This window comes from Heterodontus francisci, chromosome 20 (assembly GCF_036365525.1).
Source record: "Heterodontus francisci isolate sHetFra1 chromosome 20, sHetFra1.hap1, whole genome shotgun sequence".
Classification (NCBI taxonomy): Eukaryota; Metazoa; Chordata; class Chondrichthyes; order Heterodontiformes; family Heterodontidae; genus Heterodontus; species Heterodontus francisci.
Window position 1 is genome coordinate 83978373 of NC_090390.1, and position 22031 is coordinate 84000403.

A 22031-nucleotide genomic window follows, 5' to 3' on the forward strand; every position below is an offset into this window, starting at 1 on the left:
TAAAAGCAAAATGTCAGTCACCTGAGTCAGAAGGTTGTGGGTTCAAGTAACACTCCAGAGATTTGAGCACATATTCCAGATTGACAGTCCCAGTGCAGTACTGAGGGAGTCCTGCATTGTCAGAGTTTGGATGAGACATTAAATTAAGCGCTATCTTCCCTCTCACGTGGACGTAAAAGATCCCACTGCCTCTATTCGAAGAAAAGCAGAGGCATTCTCTCTGGTGCCCTGGCCAATAATTATCCAATAACAACTAGTATTTATACAGCACAAATTGAAACAAGCGGAGGCACGTCACAGGAACATTATCAAACAGAACTCGACACCAAGCCACATAGGGAGATATTAAATGTGGTGTCCAAAAGCTTGGTCAAAGAGTGGTTTTAAGGAGTGCCTTAAAGGAGGAAAGAGAGGTAAAGAGGCGGAGAGGTGTAGGGAGGGTAAACTAGAGCTTAGGGCTTGACAGCTGAAGGTGGAGTGATGTAAATCAGGGACGCTCAAGCGGCCAGAATTAGAGGAGCGCAGATATCTCGCTAGGTTGTGGGGCTGGAGGAGATTACAGAGATACGGAGGGGAGATCCCCAACATCACAACACTATTATCTCTCAAACAACGCATCATTATCAAGTTGCTTGTGGGAGCTTGCTGTGCGCAAATCATAACATTCACAATACTCAAAATTACTTAATTGACTGTAAGCCCTTTGGGAAGTGCTGAGATTGTGAAAGGGGCTATAGGAATGAATGTTTTTTTTTTCTTCAGTGAGTTACTGGACTAGACTAAGCAAGAAATTGTCAAATGTAATGGGTGGCACAGTGGCGCAGTGGTTAGCACCGCAACCTCACAGCTCCAGGGACCTGGGTTTGATTCTGGGTACTACCCGTGCAGAGTTTGCAAGTTCTCCCTGTGACTGCGTGGGTTTTCGCCGGGTGCTCCGGTTTCCTCCCACAGCCAAAGACTTGCAGGTGATAGGTAAATTGGCTGTTGTAAATTGCCCCTAGTGTAGGTGGGTGGTAGGAGAATATGGGATTACTGTAGGGTTAGTATAAATGGGTGGTTGTTGGTTGGCACAGACTCGGTGGGCCGAAGGGCCTGTTTCAGTGCTGTATCTCGAAATAAATAATCCAGATACCAAAAGTTCCATGTTTTTCCACTTCATTATGATGTGAAGTTATGGAGTTTCCAGAGATTTCTGGCAATCTGTGGACTTCAACTCCCAGGCTGATCCCATATTTGTCCTGCCAGGTGAGAGTATTGGGCAGAATGGCCTTTTCTGCTTCCAGACATTCTTCTGCCACTAAAATAAAAGCAAAATACTGCTGATGCTGGAAATCTGAAATAAAAACAGAAAGTGCTGGAAATCCTCAGCAGGTCTGGCAGCATCTGTGGAGAGAGAAACGGAGGTAACGTTTCAGGTCAGTGACCTTTCATCAGAACTGGCAAAGGTTAAAAATGTAATAGGTTTTAAGCAAGGGAGGTGGGGGCGGGATGAGAACAAAAGGGAAGGTGCATGGTAGGACAGAGGGCCGGAGAGATTAACTGACAAGGAGGTCATGGGGCTAAGGCAAAGAGAGTGTGCTAATGGTGTGGTGAATGACAAAGCAGTAGTACAGAGAGCGTTAATGACGGAATAATGAACAGCTTTAGCCAAAAGCACAAACATGAAAAACTCAGTTTAAGGCAGGCACATGGTAAAAAAATGGTAAAACAAAATAAAATAGTAATAAAAAAGGGGGGGGGACAGTCATGCTCTGAAATTATTGAACTCAATATTGAGTCCAGAAGGCTGTAGAGTGCCTAATCCGAAAATGAGGTGCTGTTTGCTGTTCCTCAAGCGAGCATTGATGTTCACTGCAACTCTGCTTCTCTCTCCACAGATGCTGCCAGACCTGCTGAGTATTTCCAGCACTTTCTGTTTTTATTCTTAGGCCATTATAGGTTTTCTAATAAAATGTGTTGTTTCACTGTAAAATGGATAATCGCTGAGTCAGCACAGCACATACTGCGCATGCGCATTGTCCCTCCCGCCTTTCCAGTCCCTCACCCTCTCCGTACAACTGATTGGATGTACCTATATGGGCGTTACCACGCAGCTGATTGGATGAAGTGGGCGGCACCAGGCGCTGATTGGAGGAGGCGGGCGGAGTCAGACGCAGCTGATTGGAGGAGGCGGGCGGAGTCAGACGCAGCTGATTGGAGGAGGCGGGCGGAGTCAGGCACAGCTGATTGGAGGAGGCGGGCGGAGTCTGACGCAGCTGACTGGAGGAGGCGGGCAGAGCCATGCGCTGATTGGAGAAGGCCGGTGGAGTCAGGTGCAGCTGATTGGAGGAGGCGGGCAGAGTCAGGTGCAGCTGATTGGAGGAAGCGGGCAAAGCCAGGCGCTAATTGGAGGAAGGTAGCGGAGTCTGGCGCAGCTGATTGGAAGAGGCGTGCGGAGTCAGACGCAGCTGATTGGAGGAGGCGAGCGGAGTCAGGCGCAGCTGATTGGAGAAGGCGGGCAGTATCAGGCGCTGATTGGAGGAGCGGGCGGAGTCAGACGCAGTTGATTGGAGGAGGCGGGCAGTATCAGGCGCTGATTGGTTGAGGCGGGCGGAGTCAGACGCAGCTGATTGGAGGAGGCGGGCGGAGCCGGGCGCAGCTGACTGGAGGAGGCGGACAGAGCCAGGCGCTGATTGGAGAAGGCCGGTGGAGTCAGGTGCAGCTGATTGGAGGAGGCGGGCAGAGTCAGGTGCAGCTGATTGGAGGAAGCGGGCAAAGCCAGGCGCTAATTGGAGGAAGGGCGCGGAGTCTGGCGCAGCTGATTGGAAGAGGCGGGCGGAGTCAGACGCAGCTGATTGGAGGAGGCGGGCGGAGTCAGGCGCTAATTGGAGGGGCGGGTGGAGTTAGACGCAGCTGATTGGAGGAGACGGGAGGAGTCAGACGCAGTTGATTGGAGGAGACGGGAGGAGTCAGACGCAGTTGATTGGAGGAGCCGGGCGCAGCTGATTGGAAGAGGCGGGCAGTATCAGGCGCTGATTGGAGGAGGCGGGCGGAGTCTGGCGCAACTGATCGGGCGGCTCGAGCTGAGTTCGTTTATTTCTAAAACTGGAATCGGTTCCGTGAGCGTGGGCAGTGGGGGAGGGTAATAGGGGTCCTGAGCTCCAGTGGGGGATTTGGGGTCCTGAGCTCCAGTGGGGTATTTGGGGTCCTGAGCTCCAGTGGAGTATTTGGGGTCCTGAGCTCCAGTGGGGTATTTGGGGTCCTGAGCTCCAGTGGGGTATTTGGGGTCCTGAGCTCCAGTGGGGTATTTGGGGTCCTGAGCTCCAGTGGAGTATTTGGGGTCCTGAGCTCCAGTGGGGTAGTAGAGGTCCTGAGCTCCAGTGGAGTATTTGGGGTCCTGAGCTCCAGTGGGGTATTTGGGGTCCTGAGCTCCAGTGGGGTAGTTGGGGTCTGAGCTCCAGTGGGGTAGTAGGGGTCCTGAGCTCCAGTGGAGTATTTGGGGTCCTGAGCTCCAGTGGGGTATTTGGGGTCCTGAGCTCCAGTGGGGTATTTGGGGTCCTGAGCTCCAGTGGGGTAGTTGGGGTCTGAGCTCTGGGGGTAATAGGGGTCCTGAGCTCCAGAAGGGTAGTTGGGGTCCTGAGCTCCAGTGGGGTATTTGGGGCCCTGAGCTCCAGTTGGCTAGTTGGGGTCCTGAGCTCCAGAAGGGTAGTTGAGGTCCTGAGCTCCAGTGGGGTATTTGGGGTCCTGAGCTCCAGAAGGGTAGTTGGGGTCCTGAGCTCCAGTGGGGTATTTGGGGCCCTGAGCTCCAGTGGGCTAGTTGGGGTCTGAGCTCTGGGGGGTAATAGGGGTCCTGAGCTCCAGTGGGCTAGTTGGGGTCCTGAGCTCCAGAAGGGTAGTTGAGGTCCTGAGCTCCAGTGGGGTATTTGGGGTCCTGAGCTCCAGTGGGGTAGTAGGTGTCCTGAGCTCCAGTGGGGTAGTCGGGGTCCTGAGCTCCAGTGGGGTAGTCGGGGTCCTGAGCTCCAGTGGGCTAGTTGGGGTCCTGAGCTCCAGTGGGCTAGTTGGGGTCCTGAGCTCCAGAAGGGTAGTTGGGGTCTGAGCTCTAGGGGGTAATTGGGGTCCTGAGCTCCAGTGGGCTAGTTGGGGTCCTGAGCTCCAGAAGGGTAGTTGAGGTCTGAGCTCTAGGGGGTAATAGGGGTCCTGAGCTGCAGTGGGGTAGTTGGGGTCCTGAGCTCCAGAGGGTTATTTGGGGCCCTGAGCTCCAGATGAGTAATAGGGGTCCTGAACTCCAGTGGAGTAATTAGACTGGATTGCTGAAGTTGCCCTGTGTGGATTATATTTGAGAGGTGCTGGGTGCCACAGGGATGAAGTGCCTGTTGATTGCCAGCGAGAGTGCCCAGGTCCTCTTTTACTGGACGGACCACGATTTTGAGGCGAGCCTGAGTCAGCGTTTCGAAAATTTGGTGGAGCAACATGGAGAGGTAAAATGGAGACTGCACAGTAATCAGGCTGCTGACTCTTGGGGCAGACTGTAGTTATACTGTACTATATGGTAGTAGCCATTCTTCATGTGTGAACCTAGAGAGCTGGCGGGGTGTTTGATTGTATCACTGTGGAGCAATGGCAGACCTCAGCGTGACTGGTCTACTTCAATAATTGGGGCTGTTGTCATCTCCACTGTGCCTTCAGTTTGATCGCTAGAGTAAGAGTTACAGAACCAATGTGGGTAGATGGAGTTTAAGATCAGACATGATATTGAGTGAAGGAACAGGCTGAAAGGCCTCCTCTTGATCCTATGTTCCATTGGCTCTGCCACTGCTGTCTCGCCTGATCTCTTCCTCACTACCTTTTGCATGTGGTGACACTCCTTTTCTCAAAGGATTTACTGGATGACAATGAGACTAACTCAAGCACTCCAACTACTGCCCTTGCTAAAATCAGCAAACTTGGCTGAGACAAAGGATTGTGAAAACTTGTGTGGCTGTTTCACACTACACATTGACTCTATCAGCTTCATTCTTGTACCGGAAATGATTTTTGTTGCTATTTCTCCACTGTGGATTATTAGGGAGATTTGTGGGATGATTTACCCAATCACTACCTTTTTCATTAAGGTATGGGGTCTTGCTGGGAATGGGATCACCAAGCCACTACCTTGCATGAAAGGCTGGGAGGGGAAACTAGAGGGCAAGTCGGCCATGACAGGTTTCTGAAGCTCCATAGAGGCTGACTTTAGGAGCATGGAGCTTAGGTGTTAACCATGGCTCAGTGGGTAGCACTCTCACTCTGAGTTAGAAGGTCATAGGTTCAAGTCCCACAAGTCATGCCCAGTAAAGCCATATCATATTCCTACTTTTAAGATATAAATTTATTCAATGCAGAATCTTTGAAATTGGCTTTTCCTTTAAAAGTGGACAATGTGCTGCAAAATGGCAACCCAAGGTCAACTGACTTGGCCTATATATTCAAACTGTCTCTTTGTCTGGAAAGGGCAAAAGAATACATTCCAGAGTGAGAGGTGTCAATTACATCCCTGAAACCATCAAGAGACATTCCTGAATTGGAAGGATTCTTCTGAAACAAAGAAGGTGTGAAGTAGTCGCATCATAAAAGGATTATACCTACCCAGACATCAATGGATGGCCATGATTCCACATCCTGGTCCATTGTGTGGTGACACCAGGGGAGAGGACCACTTGTCAATTAACAATCAACATTCAAGGGGTGTGAAGTATTGGATGTGATCAACATAGAGAGGACGTATTAATGGGACTAGCATCACCAGGGCCAGATGAAATGTACCCCAGGCTGTTAAAAGAAGCAAGAGAAGAAATAGCGGATGGTCTGACCATTATTATCCAGTCCTCGCTGGATACAGGTGTGATGCCAGAGAATTGGAGGATTGCTAACGTTTACCTCTGTTTAAAAAAGGAGCAAGGGACAGACCGAACAATTACAGGCCAATCAGTCTAACCTCAGTAGTGGGCAAATTATTGGAAACTATTCCTGAGAGACAAGATAAACTGTCACTTAGAAAGGCACAGATTAGTCAAGGATAGTCAGCATGGATTTGTTAAGGGAAGATCTTGTTTGAACAACTTGATTGAATTTTTTGAAGAAGTAACAAGGAAGATAGATGAGGGTAGTGCAGTTGATGTGGTTGACATGGATTTTAGCAAGGCTTTTGCCAAGGTCCCATGTGGCAGACTGGTTAAAAAATAAAATCCTATGGGATCCAGGGAAATGCAGCAAGGTGGATACAAAATTGGCTCACTGGCAGGAAACAAAGGGTAATTGTTGATGGGTGTTTTAGTGACTGGAGGGCTGTTTCCAGTGGTATTTCGCAGGGCTCGTTACTGGGTCCACTGCTTTTTGTGGCATATATTAACAATTTGCACGTAAATGTAGGGAGCATGATCAAGAAGTTTGCAGACGACACGAAGATTGGCCGTGTGGTAGATAGTGAGGAGGATAGCTGTAGGCTGCAGGAAGATATTGATGGTCTGGTCAGATGGGCAGAAAAGTAGCAATTGGAATTCAACCTGGAGAGGTGTGAGGTGATGCATTTGGGGAGGTCAAACAAGGCAAAGGAATACACGATTGATGGGAAAATACTGAGAAGTGTAGAGTAAACGAGGGACCTTGGAGTGAATGTCCACAGGTCCCTGAAGGTAACAGGACAGGTTGATAAGCTGGTTAGGAAAGCATATGGAATCCTTTCCTTTATTAGCCGATGTATAGAATACAAAAGCAAGGAGGTTATGCTGGAACTGTATACCTCATTGGTTAGGCCACAACTTGAGTACTGTGTGCAGTTCTGGTCACCTCATTACAGAAAGGATGTAATTGCACTATAGAGAATACAGAGGAGATTTACGAGGATGTTGCCAGGACTGGAAAAATGCAGCTATGAGGAAAGATTGGATAGGCTGGGGTTGTTCTCCTTGGAACAGAGAAGGCTGAGGAGAGATCTGATTGAAATGTACCAAATTTTGAGGGGCCTGGATAGAGTGGAGGTGAAGGGTCTATTCACCTTGGAGAGGTCAGTGACGAGGGGGTATAGTTTTAAGGTGATTGGTAGGGAGATGAGGAAAAGTTTTTTCACCCAGAGGGTGGTGGGGGTCTGGAACTCACGGCCTGAAAGGGTAGTTGAGGCAGAGACCCTCAACTCATTCATAATGAGTCTGGAAATGCACCTCAAATGCCGTAATCTGCAGGGCTACGGACCAAATGCTGGAAGGTGGGATTAGAATGGGTGGATCGTTTTTTGGCCAGCACAGACACGATGGGCCAAGTGGCCTCTTTCTGTGCCGTAAACGTTCTATGATTCTAACAAAGACTAATGGAGTTTGACCTCAAAAGGCAACCCTCTGGGGAGAGAGAGAGAGATCGAGAGATCACAACAACCTCACAGAAGAGGTTCAGCCAAGTGTGCACTTATGGCGGCACATAGCACTGAGTGGGGATCTCAGGATGCGGCGAGAACAGCAGTCTGAGGAATGTTGTATATCTTGGAGATACCTGTAATCCTGGGTGGATTCGAAGCATGAAGAATGGAACTTCAGTTGGCATCCACGTGGAATAATTCAAAGCCAGAGACAGTTGCTGAGGGAGGAGATGTGGCTGTGAAAACGAGTTTGATAGACACCTTATCAAACACCAGGAGGGAAATGGAAAGCAATGAAGGTGAACAAGGTAAAAGAGACAAACGAAAATCCCGTCAGACAGAACAGCAGAACTTCTTCAAGGTGGGCATTCCTGGAAGAGAAGTGGCAGTGAATTAAACACGAAAATAAAAGCAAAATACTGCCGATGCTGGAAATCTGAAATAAAAAGAGAAAGTGCTGGAAATACTCAGCAGGTCTGACAGCATCTGTGGAGAGAGAAGCAGAGTTAATGTTTCAGGTCAGTGACCTACAAACTAAAAACAACCCAGGCCTGCACCTTTAAAAGAGACTGTACTACTTAGATGGTTCAACAGGATTACTGTAACCCACAGACACCTACCACATCTTGAACTCCTATGCTTTGCCTTCTATCTATCTTCTCTTTTTTTTTATTCATTCATGGGATGTGGGCATCACTGGCTAGGCCAGCATTTATATCCCATCCCTAATTGCCCTTGAGAAGGTGGTTTAGATTAGAGATACAGCACTGAAACAGGCCCTTCGGCCCACCGAGTCTGTGCCGACCATCAACCACCCATTTATACTAATCCTACACTAATCCCATATTCCTACCAAACATCCCCATCTGTCCCTATATTTCCCTACCACCTACCTATACTAGTGACAATTTATAATGGCCAATTTACCTACCAACATGCAAGTCTTTTGGCTTGTGGGAGGAAACCGGAGCACCCGGAGAAAACCCACGCAGACACAGGGAGAACTTGCAAACTCCACACAGGCAGTACCCGGAATCGAACCCGGGTCCCTGGAGCTGTGAGGCTGCAGTGCTAACCACTGCGCCACTGTGCCGCCCTTCTTGGTGAGCTGCCTTCTTGAACCGCTGCTGTCCATGTTGGATAGGTACACCCACAGTGCTGTTAGGAAGGGAGTTCCAGGATTTTGACCCAGCGACAGTGAAGGAACGGCGATATAGCTCCAAGTCAGGATGGTGTGTGGCTTGGACGGGAACTTGCAGGTGGTGGTGTTCCCATGCATCTGTTGCCCATGTCCTTCTAGGTGGTAGAGGTCACGGGTTTGGAAGGTGTTGTCTAAGGAGCCTTGGTGTGTTGCTGCAGTGCATCTTGTAGATGGTACACACTGCTGCCACTGTGCGTCAGTGGTGGAGAGAGTGAATGTTGAAGGTGGTGGACGGGGTGCCGATCAAGCGGGCTGCTTTGTCCTGGATGATGTTGAGCTTCTTGAGTGTTGTTGGAGCTGCACCCATCCAGGTAAGTGGAGAGTATTCCATCACACTCCTGACTTGTGCCTTGTAGATGGTGGACAGGCTTTGGGGAGTCAGGAGGTGAGTTATTCACTGCAGGATTCCTAGCCTCTGACCTGCTCTTGTAGCCACAGTGTTTATATGGCCACTCCAGTTCAGTTTCTGGTCAATGGTAACCCCCAGAATGTTGATATTGGGGGATTCAGCGATGGTAATGCCATTGAATGTCAAGGGTAGATGGTCATATTCTCTGTTGTTGGAGATGGTCATTGCCTGGCACTTGTGTGACGTGAATGTTACTTGCCACTTATTAGCCCAAACCTGGATATTGTCCAGGTCTTGCTGCATTTCTACACGGATTGCTTCAGTATCTGAAGAGTCGCGAATGATGCTGAACGTGGTACAATCATCAGCGAACATCCCCACTTCTGACCTTATGATTGAAGCAGCTGAAGATGATTGGGCCCAGGACACTACCCTGAGGAACACCTGCGGTGATGTCCTGGAGCTCAGATGATTGATCTCCAACAAGCACAACCATCTTCCTTTGTGCTAGGTATGACTCCGACCAGTGGAGGGTTTTCTCCTTGATTCCCATTGACTTCAGTTTTGCTAGGCCTCCTTGATGCCATACTCGGTCAAATGCTGCCTTGATGTCAAGGGCAGTCACTCTCACCTCATCTCTTGAGTTCAGCTCTTTTGTTCATGTTTGAACCAAAGCTGTAATGAGGTCAGGAGCTGAGTGGCCCTGGTGGAACCCAAACTGAGCGTCACTGAGCAGGTTGTTGCTAAGCACCTTCCATCACTTTACTAATGATTGAGAGTAGACTGATGGGGCAGTAATTGGCCAGGTTGGACTTGTCCAGCTTTTTGTGTACAGGACATACCTAGGCAACTTTCCACATTGCAGGGTAGATGCCAGTGTTGTAGCTGTACTGGAACAGCTTGGCTAGGGGGCGTGGCAAGTTCTGGAGCACAGGTCTTAAGTACTATTGCTGGAATATTGTCAGGGCCCATAGCCTTTGCAGTATCCAGTGCCTCATCCGTTTCTTGATATCTCGTGGAGTGAATTGAATTGTCTGAAGTCTGGCATCTGTGATGTTGGGGACTTCAGGAGGAGGCCGAGATGGATCATCAACTCGGCACTTCCGGCTGAAGATTGTTGCAAATGCTTCAGCCTTATCTTTCCCACTGATGTGCTGGGCTCCCCCATCATTGAGGATGGGGATATTTGTGGAGCCACCTCCTCCAGTTAGTTGTTTAATTGTCCACCGCCATTCACGGCTGGATGTGGTAGGACTGCAGAGCTTAGATCTGATCTGTTGGTTATGGGATCGCTTAGCTCTGTCTATCGCCTGCTGCTTATGCAGTTTGGCACGCAAATAGTCCTGTGTTGTAGCTTCACCAGGTTGACTCCTCATTTTGAGGTATGCCTGGCACTGCTCCTGGCATGCCCTCCTGCACTCTTCATTGAACCAGGGTTGGTCTCCTGGCTTGATGGTAATGGTAGAGTGGGGGATATGCCGGGCCATGTGGTTACAGATTGTGGTTGAGATCAATTCTGCTGCTGCTGATGGCCCACAGCGCCTCATGGATGCCCAGTTTTGCATTGCTAGATCTGTTTGAAATCTATCCCATCTAGCACGGCAGTTGTGCCACATAGCACGATGGAGAGTATCCTCAATGTGAAGGCAGGACTTCGTCTCCACAAGGACTGTGCGGTGGTCACTCCTACCAATACAGTCATGGACAGATGCAACTGCAGCAGGCAGATTGGTGAGGATGAGGTCAAGTATGTTTTTCCCTCTTGTTGGTTCCTTCACCACCTGCCGCAGACCCAGTCTAGCAGCTATGTCCTTTGATGCTCAGTCAGTAGTGGTGCTACCGAGCCACTCTTGGTGATAGACATTGAAGTCCCCAACCCAGAGTACATTCTGCGCCCTTCCCACCCTCATTGCTTCCTCCAAGTGGTGATCAACATGGAGGAGTACTGATTCATCAGCTGAGGGAGGGCAGTAGGTGGTAATCAGCAGGAGATTTTCTTGCCCATGTTTGACCTGATACCATGAGACTTCATGGGGTCTGGAGTCGATGTTGAGGGCTCCCAGGGAAATTCCCTCCCGACTGTATACCACTGTGCCGCCACCTCTGCCAGGTCTGTCCTTCCGGTGGGACAGGACATACCGAGGGATGGTGATGGCAGTGTCTGGGACATTGTCTGTAAGGTATAATTCCATGAGTATGACTGTGTCAGATTGTTGCTTGACAGGTCTGTGGGACAGCTCTCCCAACTTTGGCAAAAGCCCTCAGATGTTAGTAAAGAGGACTTTGCAGAGTCGACAGGGCTGGGTTTGCCGTTGTCGTTTACAGTACCCAGGTCGATGCCGGGTGGTCCGACCGGTTTCATTCTTTATTGACTTTGTAGCAGTTAAATACAACTGACTGGCTTGCTTGGGCATTTCGGAGTCAATTGCATTGCTCTTAAGAGTGTATGTGAGAGTGAATGCACGTGAGTGGTGTTGCAAACATTTAGCTGAATGGATATTGTTCAATAAATAATTAATGTTCTGTTTTAAACCTACAAGAAAACTTGTCACTGTCTGTTTATTTGGCAAGTAAACTCTCAGGGGCTAACTCATTTTAAACAAAACACGATTGCTGTCAGTTGGGAGGTGAACAGTGGGAACCACCCAGACCCTACCACATGTCCATAACACACTCCAGAGACTTGAGGCCATAATCCTGGCTGACACTCCCAGTGCAGTACGTAGGGAGTGCCGTCTTTTGGATGAGATTAAACTGCGGCCCTGTCTGCCCCTTCAATTAGATGTCATAGTCATAGAATTGTACAGCACAGAAACAGGCCCTTCGGCCCATCATGCCTGTGCTGGCCATCAAGCACCTATCTATTCTAATCCCACTTTTCAGCACTTGGCCCATAGCCTTGTATGCTATGGTGTTTCAAGCGCTCATCTAAATACTTCTTAAATGTTGTGAGGGTTTCTGCTTCTAACACCCCTTCAGGCAGCGTGTTCCAGATTCCAACCACCCTCTGGGTGAAAAACTTTTCCTCAAATCCCCTCTAAACCTCCTGCCCCTTACCTTAAATCTATGCCCCCAGTTATTGAGACCTCTGCTAAGGGAAAAAGTTTCTTCCCAGCTACCCTATCTATGCCACTCATAATTCTGTACACCTCAATCAGGTCCCCCCTCAGCCTTCTCTGCTCTAAGGAAAACAACCCTAGCCTATCCAGTCTCTCTTCATAGCTGAAATGCTCCACCCCAGGCAACATTCTGTTGAATCTCCTCTATACCATCTCCAGTGCAATCACATCCTTCCTATAGTATGGTAACCAGAACTGTACACAGTACTCCAGCTGTGGCCTAACTAGCATTTTATACAGCTCCATCATAACCTCCCTGCTCTTATATTCTATTCCTTGGCTAATAAAGGCAAGTATCCCATATGCCTTCCTAACCACCTTATCTACCTGTGCTGCTGCCTTCAGTGATCTATGGACAAGTACACCAAGGTCCCTCTGCCCTCTGTACTTCCGAGCATCCTACCATCCATTGTATATTCCCTTTCCTTGTTAGTCCTCCCAAAATGCATTACCTCACACTTCTCAGGATTAAATTCCATTTGCCACAGCTCCGCCCATCTTACCAGCCCATCTATATCGTCCTGTAATCTAAGGCTTTTATCCTCACTATTTACGACACCACCAATTTTCATGTCGTCTGCGAACTTACTGATCATACCTCCTATATTCACATCTAAATCATTAATGTACACTACAAACAGCAAGGGTCCCAGCACCGATCCCAGTGCTACAGCACTGTTCACTGGCTTCCAATCGCAAAAACAACCCTCGACCATCACCCTCTGCCTCCTGCCACTAAACCCATTTTGGATCCAGTATGCCAAATTGCCCTGGATCCCATGGGCTCTTACTTTCTTGACCAATCTCCCATGCGGGACCTTATCAAAAGCCTTACTGAAGTCCATGTAGACAAATGCTTTACCCTCATCTACACACCTAGTCACCTCCTCGAAAAATTCAATCAAATTTGTTGGACATAATCTCCCCCTGACAAAGCCATGCTGAGTGTCCTTGTTTAATCCCTGCACTCCAAGTGGAGATTAATCCTGTCCCTCAGAATTTTTACCCCTTAAGATAGAATCCCCTATCACTATAGCTCTCCCACTCTTTTTCCTCCCCTCCTGTGCAGCTGAGCCACCCGTGATGCCACAGACTTGGCTCTTGTTGCATTCCCCTGAGAAGCTATCTCCCCCAACAGTATCCAGAGTGGAAAATCTGTTAGAGAGGGAGATGGACCCAGGGGACTCCTGCACTACCTGTCTAGTTCTTCTACTCTGCCTGGCGGTCACGCATTCCCTTTCTGCCTGAGCAGTCTTTACCTGCGGTGTGACCATCTCCCATCGTGCTATCCACGATGATCTCAGCCTCATGGATGCTCCACAGTGTCCCCAGCCGCTGCTCCAGATCTGAAACACGGATTTCGAGTAGCTGCCGCTGGAGACTATTCCAATGTCCAGGGTGAACACGTGTGCAGGAAGTGTCCCTGACTTCCCACATTGCACAGGAGGAGCACTCCACGTTGCTGAGCTGCCCTGCCATGACTTCCCCTTAATTTACTCAAAAATTAGAGATTATTTACACTAGGGACCTTGATTCCCTAAAAAACACTACTTACTATATTAAAAAACCTGTCGACCTTCCCTTTCTCTTTTCTTTAGTTACTAACCCACGTTATTTATTTTACTTACTTTAGTCACTTACCAGATACTCACCAAACAAGTAGCTTCTTCCCAAACCAATCAGCTACTTATGTAAAAGATCCCATGGCACTATTTTGAAGAAGAGCAGGGGTGTTCTCCCCAGTCCTGGGCCAATATTTATCCCTCAATACCTAAAAAAAAAATTATCTGGTCAGTATCGCATTGCTGTTTGTGGGTGCTTACTGTGCACATTAGCTACCGCATTTCCTACATTACAACTGTAACTACACTTAAATGTACTTGATGGGCTTTAAAGTGCTTTGGGAATACCTGGAGGTCGTGATAGGTGCTACATCAATGCAAGATCTTTATTTGGTTGGATTGTATGTGGCAAGGAGCGAATTAGATATAATACAGCTCCCTGGTGACTGAATAAATATTGGGGTGAGCCCTGACTGTTATCCAGTGGCCTCTTGCTGGGAGTGCTTGTGTCGGAACTTGAGGTGAGAATAGTTTGAGCTGCTCCTCACAGTTTAATAACCTGTTTTCTTCCTGTGCCTTGTGAATGGTGGGCACTTGAGTGAGCTGAAGAAAATTGGACACCTGTGGAACGATATTAAGAAGTCACCACCTTTAAGCAAGAACATCCCAACCAATGAACTATTTTTGAAGTTCAGTTCCTGTTCAGTAGGAAAATAAGGTAACCAACTTGTCTACAGTAGAGTCCTACAAATGGCGATAAATGTTAACGAGGACATCAAGCAAACTCTGTCGAATAATATGATAGCATCAAGCAAGAGCTGGGGCCGAGATTACTTTGTACAAAAAGTAGCTTTGGTGTGATATTAATCAGGGCCAGAATGTTCTCTTGGATGAGTTTTGTTTGTCAGAAAGGAATTCTGCAGTTTCTGCCCTCCACCCCCTCCCCCCAATTGGTCTGCATTTTTAATCTGGATTTTCACCTCTCCCAGGAGATCACGTGGTATTTGGGTAGGGTGAAGAGTGTATATGTTGTGATGCACAAGGCATTGCAGTTGTGTGGGACAGGTTGGGTGGACCAGTGGGGATCATTTCCTATCCATAACTGTTTGTATCTGTCTTGTGAGCTATCTGAATCAGTAGATGTTTAGTTTAACATCTCATTCTCAAGCATTCCCTCAGCACGATACTGAAGTGTCAGCCTAGGTTTTGTGTTCAAACTGGAGTGGACTTTGAACCCACAATCTTCTGACTCTGAGCTGGGAGAAAAATGGAAAACAAATTTAAAACTGAGAATGCAGTTGCAACGTACATAATTTGGACACAAAACGAATCAAGGGGTATGGGGATGGGATAGGCAAGTGGAGTTGAGGTAAGAGTTCAGCCATGACCTTATTGAATGGTGGAGAGGCCTACTCCAACTCCTATTTCTTATGAACCAATCCTATGAATAAACTGTTTCCTGTGTTCACAGAGTCATGCCCCAGCCTTTGAGGACAGCATAAACACGCTATTTGCACCACTTCTCATTTCCTGCATCACCTTGAATGAGAAGATCTCGGACACATACACCTCTTTTGTCAGTGAGAACAACCACCTCTTCGTAGTGCACCAGGTAGGGAGTTAAGAGTTTCATTTAGTTACATACCTCGCTTGCCTTGTATGCCATGGATTCAAGCTCTGACAGATTTTAAAAGGGTGCTCTTTTGTCTGATATGCTTTCAAAACACTTCCTGCATTTGTAAACCTGATAGATGACCCATAACTGGCTCGGTGACGTTGACAATTGTCCCTGCTATTCAATTTATTAATTTTTCATATTTCCCCCATCATCTTCTCTTTGAGTTCTCTGACTATACAACAGGAGAGCAAGTAGGTGATATTTCAGTCCCTTCATTTAATACCTCTTCAAACTGTCTGCTTCAGAGTGTCTGACAATGGGCTCATCAGTGAGTTATTCCCACTATTTCTATCCATGACCATTGCTCAGCACTCCCCCTACCTCAGTGTGGCTCTGCTCAGGAACTCGACAGTTTGAGGGGAAGGTGAGTCATGGAAATATGAAGCAAGATCCATCAGCTTCACTATGTTGTTGCTTCATATGAGGAAAGACTTGGAAAAATTAGGAATGTTTCAGTTAGAAGAGAGGAGATTCCAAGATGATTTGATGAGGTGTTTAATCCTTGGCATTATTTACCTTGTGTTCTATTTCAGTATTGTCTGCAAAGTTCTCCTAGCCTTGTATCCAAATCACCTACTCTGGCAGCCTTTGCTTCTCTTTCACCCTAGCCCAGGCACGCTTTCGCGCTCTCTCTCTCCCTCTCTCTTTCTCTCTCTCCCCCTCTCTCTCCCCCTCTCTCTCTCCCCTCTCTCCCCTCACTCTCTCCCCTCACTCTCTCCCCTCACTCTCTCCCCTCACTCTCTCCCCTCTCTCTCTCCCCTCTCTCTCTCCCCTCTCTCTCTCCCCTCTCTCTCTCCCCTCTCTCTCTCCCTCCCCTCTCTCTCTCCCCTCTCTCTCTCCCCTCTCTCTCTCCCCTCTCTCTCTCCCCACTCTCTCTCCCCACTCTCTCTCCCCACTCTCTCTCCCCTCTCTCTCTCCCCTCTCTCTCTCCCCTCTTTCTCTCGCTCTCCCCCTCCCTCTTTCTCTCGCTCTCCCCCTCTCTTTCTCTCGCTCTCCCTTCTCTCTTTCTCTCGCTCTCCCTTCTCTCTTTCTCTCACTCTCCCTTCTCTCTCTCTTTCTCTCGCCCTCCCTTCTCTCTCTCTTTCTCTCCCTTCCTTCTCTCTCTCTTTCTCTCCCTCCCTTCTCTCTCTCTTTCTCTCCTTCCCTTCTCTCTCTCTTTCTCTCCCTCCCTTCTCTCTCTCTCTCTCCCCGCGTTTCTCTCTCTCTCTCTCCCCCTCTCTCTCAGTATATTACTGTGCTGCCTCTCCCTCTGTTCCATTCCCCGCTCTGCTTTCACTCCCCCAACCAGCATCTAACCGTGTTCTGCCTTGCCCCTCCACCAAAACCTACACTTTCGCCCTTACCTCCAACTGTGCCTCACCTTCCTTCTTGCTTCCCATCTTTGTAACCCATCTCTACCTTCTCCACCCCATATTACCATGTCCCTCTGCGTCACCCTACTTTGCCTTTCCCTTTGTATACCTTCTGGCCTCCATTATCATATCCTTCCTTGGCTCTGTTCAAAATATCCCTTGCCTTTTAACCCGACTTGACCTGAAGACAGCACTTGGCCATGCTGCCTGCTGTGCGATACCTTGGGAGCTGGACTAGTGTTTACCATAGAATCATAGAACGTTTAAGACACAGAAAGAGACCACTTGGCCCATTGTGTCTGTGCCAGCCAAAAAATGATCCACCCATTCTAATCCCACTTTCCAGCATTTGGTCTTTAGCCCTGCAGATTACGGCACTTGAGGTGCATATCCAGACTCCTTTTGAATGAGTTGAGGGTTGCTGCCTCAACTACCCTTTCAGGCAGTGAGTTCCAGATCCCCATCACCCTTTGGATGTAAATGTATTTCCTCATCTTCCCTCTAATCTTTCTACCAGTCACTTTAAATCTATGCCCCCTAGTCACTGACCTCTCTGCTAAGGTAAATAGACCCTTCACCTTCCCTCTACCCAGGCCCCTCAGCCTTCTCTGTTCCAAGGAGAACAACCCCAGCCTATCCAATCTTTCTTCATAGCTGCATTTTTCCAGTCCCGGCAACATCCTCGTAAATCTCCTCTGTACCCTCTCTAGTGCAATTACATCCTTTCTGTAATGAGCTTTGGAAGTTTGTTGATGGTAAAACTGCAAAGTTCGTGATTCTGCTGTCAACCAAGTCAGAGTGTTGCAAGATGAATTGTTCATTTTCATAGATTAAAAGGGATGTCTGAGTGTGAGACTGCTTCATTTATCTGAGTTTGGTTGGTTTTGATTTCTTCAGTTTGGAGAGTGCACATATGTTGCAGTGAATGGGGACGGTTCAGAGAATGAAGATGATCTGAGACGGAAGATTTTTGTGTTGAAGAAGATTATTGATGTGTGTTTTGGCCTCGTGACTCTGGATACCAGCATCCTAAAAAAAAGGTATGTAATAATTGTTTAGTCTCAGACTGTTTAGTATAATTTTCTCCCCTCCTCTTGCAAATCTTTCCTCTGATATGGTTAGGTGCCAGGTGTGAGTGTAGATGGAGAGTCTCAGCAGACTCTTTAATCATGGGGCCATTGAAGCTTAACCAGATGACGTGACATATGCACTTCCAACAAGGTTTGCTGGATAGCGATCAGGATCAGAAGCTTGGTTAGTTTTTCCCCTAGCCAAAGTGCAGGGGGAACATAGGAATAGGTGGAGGTTATTTAGCACCTCGAGTCTGTTCTGCCATTCAATGAGATCATGGCTGATGTTACGACCAGGTGAGGAAGGGCTCTGGGCTCCCCTCTGGCCCCTTTCCTGGTTTGGTCTTAACAGGGTTTAGCTTTTAAAAACCAGTATTTTTAGCTTCACCTCAGTGCATCCTTGCTCGCTGCTCTCTAACTATAATTGTAAATGAACCAATCAGACAGGCTTTCTTAGGTTTAAACAAGAGAGGTGTAAGTTTATTAGCCTTAACACTCAACTCAGTTAAAATAAGTGACGCAACCAACCTAGCATGCATACGCAATAAACACACACCCACAAATAGATACAGAGGGGGAGAAAGAATTAAAGAGGGAGGGTTTGGAGTAGTCGATGGAATTCAGTTCCTGTTTTTGGTTTGGGTGTGAAGACCTTGATTGGAGTTAAGTCTTGCAGTTCTCGCTGGCGCCCAGTACACACTTTCAAACTTGTTTTGCTGGTACCAGAAGGGTGAAGAAGTCCTCTTAAGCTGCTTCCATGGGTCCCTGGAACTTTGGAGAGAGAGAAAGACACAGAGAGAAGGGTTCTTCTTAAGGTTCAGTTGCAGTCTGCCCCAAACCTTTCTGTGAGGCACAATTCAACAGTTCCTACGTTGGCCAGCAGGTTGCCAGCTCTTTGTCTGAACCAGCGTCGCCTGCTAGGGTTGTTGATTCTTCAAAGCTTACTAGACACACTCGGTGGGGGAGTGCTGGCTCTTACACAGACAAGATGTGGATCATCGCTGTTGCACAGCCCAATCTTGCTAATTGAATCAGGGAGCGCTTCCATTGTCTCTCTATTCAACTGTCTCTCAGCATGCAAATGCTTAGCCATGTTTTCAGCCGTTCAGCTCTGTAGTCTTTTTAAACAAGTTATGATCAATGTCCAGTAAAAGTTCAAATAGTGTTCCATAGTGTTCAAATTGATATGTTTCCATTTGGCAGGTGTGGTTTCATAGAATGTAAAACTCCTCTCTGTATTCAGCTAAGTTTGCATAAACTAATGCTACAGTTTGGAACTTCTTACTCTGTATAGCTAAGTAACTGAAAGCCTTAACCAGCTGTTAACCAGTATAGAAGATGTTTCCACTTGTGGGAGAACTAGAGGTTATAAAGATAAGATAGTCACAAATCAATAGTAAATTCAGGAGAAACTTCTTTATGCAGGGAGTGGTGAGAATGAGAAACCTGCTATCACATGGAGTAGCTGAGGTGAATAGCATAGATGCATTTATGGAGAATCTAGATAAAAACATGAGGGAGAATGAAATAGAGGGATATACGGATGGGATGAGATGAAGGAAAGTGGGAGCATAAACACCGACACAGATCAGTAGGGCAGAATGGCCAGTTTCTCTGCTGTAAACCCGATTTATATCTTTTCGATATCTAAACCATCAGGTAAATGACTTAAAATGTATCATCAGATTTAAAAGCCTGAGAGAAACAGTCAGTTAGAATTGGCAGACGTTGAAAGCAGAAAATTGCCAAGCTCATGCCCCAGTATTTGAAGATACTGGGATCGACCCGTGGTCCTTGCTAAGTTAAATTATTTCTGATGGGGCAGTACAATTGACTTGGCACTTTGCCTCTCGGTACTCAATAGGCTTGTACATGAAGAATAGCCACTTGTGAGAATGACTGGAGGGAACTTTTGATGCACGTGAAACCAAATGCCAGAAAGAATTGGCATCTTCTGGAGAAGAGGGGGCCAGAGCAGAATATTGGTGGAAAGAAGGTAACGTTTGTGTGGTGGTACAGGGTTTTGTAGCACTGGTGCTGTAGGTGATTGTATGGTGGACTCTGTTTTACTGCTGCGGGGAAGGGCAGGTGGTGCCAATACACAGTGTGAAACTGGGAAATGTTCTTCTTAAGCTTCTTACAAGCTTCCTAACAACTGATTGCAGAGTCCAGAAAGCTAGCTAGCCATTGCCTTTTCTCTATATAACTGTCACCGCGCTGCAAAATAAATTAAAAAGTATTGCAGATCTTTTAACATGATAAGGTGCAACTATTTCTTTTACATATGTAACATGAGAAATCAAAGATAAAGAGGTGGACATCTTTGAAAAGGGGAAGTGTTGGTTAGCTGTATCTTTTTAAAAATGGAAAACCTTTTGCTTGCAATTACTAACGTTTTGTTGTTTTTTGGGATGTGGGCGATGCTCGTTATTGCCCGTTGTTAGTTTCCCTGCAAATATGAGTCAACCACAAAGTGTAGGACTGGAGTCAGCTGTAGGCCAGACCAGGTATGGATGGCAGGTTCCTGTCCCTGAAGGATTCGTGAACTAGTTGGGTTTTTACAAGTTTGGCAGTTTTCCTGGTGTCTGCCCACAAATTACTAGATTTATTGAATTCACTTTCACCATTTGTCACAATGGGATTTTGACTCCTGATCTTTGTCTGCTGCCCCAGGACCCGAGCTGACATGACCTCAAGAAAAGACTTCCTTATTTTTGCCCCTCGAATGTAGCAAATTTGGTTTTGTGCCAGTTGTACGTCAAAATAAATATCCTTGGAACAATAGACATTTACAGCCCAGAATCTGTCTTATCAGCCCATTCTTGCTGTCACTGCTCTATTCTAGAACAATCCAAGGCTAATCCTACTACTCTTTTTCTCTCTCCAAAGTCTTTTATCTTCCTCTGCTACAAATATTTACCCAGTTTTTTTATGCAGTGGGCTCTGTCTCAAAAACTTCTATGGCAAAGCATTCCAAGCTCCAAAAACCCACTGTGTAAAGAAATTTTTCCCTACTCCTCTCCTTTCTTTGTGCCAATTCTAAATTGGTGACCCCCTTCCTCCACCCCCCTCCCCATCCCCCAGTTCTGTCAGTGATTCTCCAGCCAGAAATAGTCTTTCTCTATTCATTCCATGAAAACTCTTCAACTTTAAAAACCTCTATTAAATCTCCTCTTGGCCTTCTTGGTCTAATAAAAATAGTTTGTTGTACAAACATACAAAAATGACAGATAGGAAAAGATCACCTGGTCCATCAAGCTTGACCCACACACTCATGGCTGGAGCATTGTGACTAGATATGAGACAACCATGAGAGAGGAAAAAATAGGGGAAATTCCTCTCTGCTCCCTCTTAAGGGAGTAGGTATGTATTGTAGAATGTGCACAGTTTCTCACTTAGGATTGTACATGCTGAAATCGGTTTTGGTTTTGGCTGCAGCCACTAGGTGGCGCAGTACTTGCACATGCGCAAATGCAGCCTCATCCACTGAAACGTCACTGTCTGCAACATTTTAGGCAGCTGCCAGGATTAAAGATGGCATTGTTCAATTTATCACAAAAAATTAAAAAATTAAATATCGCTTGCTGCGATCCTACTCCACCTTCAACAATATCATGCTTCTTTACCCCGGCGCAGCCTCCTGCGCCCGTCTGCTCACCGCTTGCTCCCGGCCTCGCTGCTGCCTTCCCTCAGCCACTCGCTACCCGCTTCAACCCCCACACCCCCCCCGACCCCACCCCACCTGTCGGCCACTTCATCCTCATTGGCGGCTCACTCCGCTCACTGCATCAAACCCCAACCTTGTCATCCACACGCTGCCGCTCACCGCTTCAAACCCCTCACTCCTCCGCCCCCGTTAGCCATTCGCTTCAGGCCTCACTGCTTCATTCCTGCCCCCTGCTCCCTCTTGCTCCTCCCACACCTCCCCCCCCCCTCCCCACTCCCTCTCACTTCTCCCACCGCCTCCCCCCAACTGCGCACCTGCTCCCCATGGGGGACACTGGGGAGAAAGAGAGAGAGATTGCCAAGATAGGGATAGGCAGGGGAGGGGAAGGAGACTGTGAGCGAGCGACTGGGTGACCGGGGGAAGTAGGAGGTGGTGGGGGGGGTGGGGAGAGAAGTGGGAGAGAGCGGAGGGTGGGGGGGGAATGAAGCAGCAAGGCCTGGAGTGAGTGGCCAATGATGGGGGGGGCGGGTGGTGGTTTGAAGCGGTGAGTGGGAGTGAGTGGGCGACGAGGTTGGGGTTTGAACTGGTGAGCGGAGTGAGCAGCTGATGAGGATGAAGCGGCGAGGGGAAGCGAGTGGAAGATGGGGGTGGGGGGGGTTTGAAGTGGTTA

At 47.8% G+C, this 22031-nt stretch overlaps 1 protein-coding gene across 2 annotated transcripts in view; it reads left to right on the top strand.

Annotated features, from left to right (window-relative positions):
• The first annotated feature begins 3155 nt into the window (after window positions 1–3155).
• hps1 (HPS1 biogenesis of lysosomal organelles complex 3 subunit 1) overlaps window positions 3156–22031 on the top strand; it is a 49190-nt gene continuing 30314 nt past the window's right edge. For both annotated transcript variants that reach the window (XM_068053153.1, XM_068053154.1), the window contains exons 1-3: window positions 3156–4457; window positions 15066–15206; window positions 17522–17664. In XM_068053153.1, the coding sequence (XP_067909254.1) occupies window positions 4341–4457; window positions 15066–15206; window positions 17522–17664 (401 nt within the window). In that variant the 5' untranslated portion in view covers window positions 3156–4340. The remainder of the gene's footprint in view (window positions 4458–15065; window positions 15207–17521; window positions 17665–22031) is intronic.